Source organism: Diabrotica undecimpunctata, chromosome 1, assembly GCF_040954645.1.
Source record: "Diabrotica undecimpunctata isolate CICGRU chromosome 1, icDiaUnde3, whole genome shotgun sequence".
Classification (NCBI taxonomy): Eukaryota; Metazoa; Arthropoda; class Insecta; order Coleoptera; family Chrysomelidae; genus Diabrotica; species Diabrotica undecimpunctata.
In genome coordinates, this window is record NC_092803.1 from 140546611 (window position 1) to 140552610 (window position 6000).

Below are 6000 nucleotides of genomic sequence, written 5' to 3' on the forward strand. Positions count from 1 at the left end.
TTTTTAACCCCCTTTTCGATAAAGAGGAGATTCCGGAGGAATGGCTTCGATCGACCTTTGTAGCCATACCTAAAACACCAAGTGCAAAACACTGTGATCAACACCGCTTAATAAGCTTGATAAATCACATTACCAAAGTTTTCACCAAAATCATACACAATAGAATATATAACAAATGCGAAGCAAATATATCGGAGTCACAGTTCGGATTCCGAAGCGCATTGGGCACAAGAGAGGCGATCTTCAGTCTGCAAGTTTTAATTCAAAGATGCAGAGACATGCACAAGGACGTCCACTTGTGCTTCATCGACTTCTCCAAGGCGTTTGACAAGGTCAGACATGATAAACTCAGGGAAATGCTCAGGAAGATGCATATTGATGGCAAGGATCTGCGCATAATAACCAGTCTCTATTGGAACCAAAGTGCTGAGATAAAGATGGGCAACTTACACAGTGGGAAGATAGATATTAAAAAGGGTGTACGACAGGGATGCGCCCTCTCGCCGCTCCTGTTCAATATATACTCTGAACAAATCTTCAGAGAAGCGCTGGGAGAAGTTTCGGAGGGTATCAAAGTAAACGGAGAGGTAATCAATAATATTAGATATGCTGACGACACAGTTATTATCGCAAATGACTGCAACGAGCTTCAAAGACTCATGCAAAGCATACACACAGCAAGTCAAGAATATGGTTTAGAACTCAATACAACCAAAACTAAATGCATGCTCATCAGCAGAACACATTAACCTCCGATGTAATTGACATTAAACAACCGAAAAATAGAACAAGTGGAGACATATACATACCTTGGAACCACAGTCAACACAAAATGGGACCAGTCAACAGAAATGAGATCACGAATTGAAAAAGCGCGAAACGCGTTCAACAATATGAAAAAGTGGTTCACAAGCAAAATCTCAATGGAACTAAAATTAAGACTGGTCAAGTGTTATGTCTTCCCGGTCTTGTTCTATGGAGCAGAGGCATGGACCACAATCCATAGACCATATCCTGGACAGACCACATCACTAACGTGGAAGTAATGCAGAGAATAGGCAAAAGCAAAGAAATAATCTTCACAGTAAAGAAACGGAAGCTTGAGTACTTCGGACATGTCATGAGGCATACTAAGTACCGGCTGCTACAGTTAATAGTCCAAGGAAGAATCGACAGTAGGAGGGGACCGGGAAGAAGACGACACTCATGGATGCATAACCTGCGACAATGGTTCGGACTAACATCGACCGAACTGTTCAGAGGTGCCGTAAACAAAGTCAAAATAGCCTTGTTAGTAGCCAACGTCCGAACCAACGAATCTGTCCAACGAATATCAAGATGAGGATACCAAAGTAGCTTTTTACCAATTACTAGAGCAAACATATGACTAACACCAAAAAACGACATAAAAATAGTAATAGGTGACACAAACGCAAAGTTAGGAACTGAAAAAGATATCTTTGAAACAAAGGTTCTGAGACGAATACTAGGCCCTATAAATATCAACAGGTGGCGAATCAGATACAATTATGAAATATATACTAATATAAAGAACCACCTTTCTCTCAGTATGTTCGCCCACAGCATCTTCAATAGGCAGGCCATGTATTTACGATGAAAGAAAGCAGGCTTCCAAAAAAACTGTTGAATACAAAAATGCAGGGGAAGAGATGGCAAGATGATGTGGATGAGGATGCCAAAAATTTTCTTGGCAGTCGGATTGACGGGCGGATTGAAGGACGGATAGAGAGGTTTGATGCGGGAGGTCAGGACTCGAATTGGGCTGTAGAACCATAGGATGGATGGCAATGCAAAATCGCAGCTTCAACAAAGAATTAAATAAGGGAATTAGGAATAAAATAAAGTGAGAAAGGACAGCCGACTTATACCTAAGCGTTTTAAGCATTAAACTGTGCCTAAACAATGTGTTTTCAGAACGACCAGATGGGAGAAGAGCTGTAAGACAACCTAGAAAAGATAGAGAGATGCATCAGAGACGATTTAGAAAAAATAAGGATGAGACAGTGTGAAATAGTGGCATACAATCAACAAGAGTGGAAGTCAATAGTCAACGACTCATGAAGAGTTGCAACACTGTCCCTGGTTGTACACTGGGGTGCAAAATTAACCGGACACTCAGATTTTTCCTAAAAACTGGCGGTTAAAAAAGTTTAAGATGTTCCCAATTGAGAATTTAATAAGAAACAAAATTTAAAAGTCAAATTTATTACAACTCAAGAATGTTATACAGAAAAAACAATAAACAATTTAAAAAATTTGAAAATCTGCAAAGCAAAAATTATTTTTTTTAATATAAACATTTTTTATGGTAAACGATATTTAGTAGAGTGTGTTACCTCCACGAGCCCTAATTACGGCTTCATTCGATCACGCATACTTCGGTTTAAGGCAGCAAAGTCTGCTTCAGGTGTTGGCTCCCATTCGTCACGAACTGACGAACCGCTTGCTTCAAATCATTTATGGTTTCAAACTCACCATGGTTACGTCGAATACGTCGTCCCAGAATACCCCATGCATACTCTTTTGGATTTAAGTCCATGGGACCTAAACTGCTTGGGGGCCAAGGTAATAAACGAATCCCAACTTCATCCAAGTAATCCTCTTGTTATTCTTTCGATGTACGGGCGTACATTATCTTGCATCAGACGAAAGTTTTTTCCAATAAATGGGGCAAATGGCACTACATGATTTTCCAAATATTGCTGAATATACTGTTGAGTGTTCAAATTGCCCCCTCGAATTGTAACAAGTTTTGTATGAGCCTCTAGGAAAATACCTGCTAACACCATTATACCACCTCCATCAAATTGAACTCTCGGAGTAAAACAACATTGCTGATAACGTTCACTACGCCTATCTGATGAGTAGGTATCTGTTACATCTTGATTCATCCGTGACAAGCACAGCACTCCAATCGTCAACACCCCAATTAAGATGTTTACGAGCGAAGTGTAAACGTTGCCTCCGATGATCTGGTGTTAGTAGAGGTCCCATGAGAGGTATTCTGGTCCATAATCCATATTCATTTAAGCGTCTTCGAACGGTATAAACGGAAACTGTGTTTCTATGGACATCATTTAATCGTTGACCAAGTACTGGTGCTGATAATGTACGATCGCGTAACGCTTGTGACCTAAGAAAGCGATCTTCAACTTGACTTGTGGTTCTTCGTCTACCTTCACCTGGCCTCCTGGTGAATTTTCCTGTTTCCCGAAATCTTTGTGTTGCATCAAACACTGTACTTCGAGAAATTCTTAAAGCATTTGTTATGTAACGAATGCTCCGCCCATCATCCTTTAAAGCAATAGCTTGTTCTACTTCTTCTGGTATCATAATTTTTTTAATGCAAGTTTTAAAAAGGTGACAGTACAAAAACCAACAGCCGAACTTATAACTAGTTACAGTACCACAATAAACTTCAATTAATACTAAGCCACTATTTCACATTATTAACAAAACGTATGTGTAAAAGTGTTTTTGTTCGCACAAAACATCTAAACAGGTTCAAAAAAGAAAAAAACGTTATCGCTAATGAGGTACCTATAAAATACAATTCAAACAAATTAAACAAGTTTTGATTTAAACGCCAACAAAAAACAAAAAAATCTGAATGTCCGATTAATTTTGCAGTATATAATATAATAGAAAATAATCTCCAAAATCCATCCGTAAGAGCTGAAATCAGATATTCGAGTGGAAAATAGAAAAACAAAACTTCTGCAAACTCTAATTTTCCCATGCGCAATTTATTTAAAATCAGCGATGAAATGAGTCATTTACGGCAAAGTATGAGAACAAAGGCAAATAAAGCAGCTTCTAAAAGTCTACAGATAAGGTTTCTTAAGTTTTTCTATAATAACGTAATTATTTATCCGGAACTTCGGTCTCATATTCACGTCAAAACAATCAAATATCAGGTGATTTTATATTAAATTATTAAGTTACCTTGAAATTACTAAATTTTAAGCAATAGCAAATTAAATATTAACTATTATTTTGCATTAAAAAATGATTTACCTTACCTAAATAATCATCTGGATTGTATTTACAGTCAATGTGTCCACGATATTCTTCGAATCCGTTACAACGGTTAATATCCTGGGAACTATATGTTTCAGAACCCACATTTATTGCCGTGAAAACAATCAGCAATAATCTCGTTAACATCGTTGAACAATTCAATATACTACCGCAGTTTTAGCGGTTGATATAGATAAAGTTTATGGCGAGGAAAAAATGTGTTTTGTTTTTTATTTCGAACTAAGATGTACCTTTGAACCGACTATGAGTCAGAATTGGAATAATAATTTAACATAGCGGCTTCACCGGTTAGTCGGCATTTTTATACAAAGTGTCTCAATAAAACAAATTTGGAGATTGTACACCTGCATTAAATAGAAGCGGACTATCAGATAAAAAAGGAAGGATAGGTTAGGGTAGGCGCATCAGCTGCATGGACATTGTATTGATTTTCTTGTCTAGGAATTAATATCTACGAGGTTAAATTTTTACTCGTTACAACTGTATAGACGGGTTTGACAATTTAAATATGTAGTATGATATATTATAAAAAGACTCTTATCTAGAGATTCATTAATTTTTTAGTAGAAAAATTCTTAAAAAAAAAACAATCAAAACGTCAAACTTATTATTTTGCTATAACTTTAAAACTTGTCTATTTAATTTGACGTCAACAGAAAAAATATACACAGAATGAGATGATTTGCCAATTTAAAATACTTAATAAACGAAGAAATTATTCCAAATGAACAACAAAATCGCTGTTTTTGTATATTGTTAATAACTTTTTTATTATTTATTAAAATTTGTTTAAATGTTCATGACCTGAGTATCTTATTGTGTTTAAATTGTGTGCAAAAGATGGGCCAGATCGGTTTTTGCGAAATTTAATTTGTTTACTTATAAGATTTTTTGAAAAATGAGCTAATTTCTAAGACGGTCCAGATAATTTGACTGAATGTATCTTAATAATCTTAATAATACGTTTATTTAAATGACCTGTGGAAAAAAAGTTAAAAAAAAATCATATTTATGTTAACCCTTAAGTAATATCATCTTAAGTAAATGACGTAAACACTAACTAACCGCCTGACAGACGGGTTTAACATTTTACTGGATATTTTTTTTGTTAAATATTTTAATGCAAAAAAATATTGCGATGACTTACTGAAAGTATTAGTTATCTAAAAAAAACACAGTAATTAATATAATTTATGTGTATTTATTAAAATAAAAAACAATATAACAAGAATGAATCAATTATTTGTGTACATTTTTACGCCTGAAAAAAAGTGTGATAAAAATTAAACAAATTAAAGAATCTTGATAAAAATTTATAATCGGGTTAAGCAAAGAGTAAGAAACATTAAAATAATAAGATTTTTAAAAAATGTTAACACAAAAAAAACTGAGTCACTAAAGTTGGTAGAGTGTTTACGCTACAGTAGCGGACTCAAAACAAATATTTTTCGCACATTCCAAGCAAATTGGTTTTTGACAATAAAAGCATACATAAGCTGTTCTTCTTTTCTTTTTATAGTGACAGTAAGAACAGTCCTTTTTTTCTAATTTTTCTACTCTTACTTCTGCACGCCGTTGAGGTTCATCTGTACCCAGTATCTCGCATATGCTCAACTTTAGTTTTCTAGGTAAAGAGGAACTTTCTAGTCTTTTGTTTAGCTGAGGTTGGATAAGTTGAAATGCCAGTTTTTCAATAAAATTGGGCCTTTCTAAATGAGTATTATTTTTAAAAGACTCATAAAGAATATAAGCATTTACTGTACGTATATCAAACATTCTGAAAAATATAGCCATAGGCCAACGGCGAGTTCGACGACTGCTTGTAAATTTGGCACATTTTAGTTCACTAAATTATACTCCACTTATTATAATCCACTATTACGTGTGGTTTTTTAGTGTCTGTATACTCAGTGGCTGCGTGGTGAGATGATGATACCA

At 35.1% G+C, this 6000-nt stretch overlaps 1 protein-coding gene across 1 annotated transcript in view; it reads right to left on the bottom strand.

The window, feature by feature from the left end:
* LOC140435540 (lipase 3-like) overlaps window positions 1-4409 on the bottom strand; it is a 30367-nt gene extending 25958 nt beyond the window's left edge. The window contains exon 1 of the mRNA XM_072524289.1: window positions 4044-4409. Coding sequence (XP_072380390.1) covers window positions 4044-4188 — 145 coding nt within the window. The 5' untranslated portion in view covers window positions 4189-4409. The remainder of the gene's footprint in view (window positions 1-4043) is intronic.
* Window positions 4410-6000: the final 1591 nt, after the last annotated feature.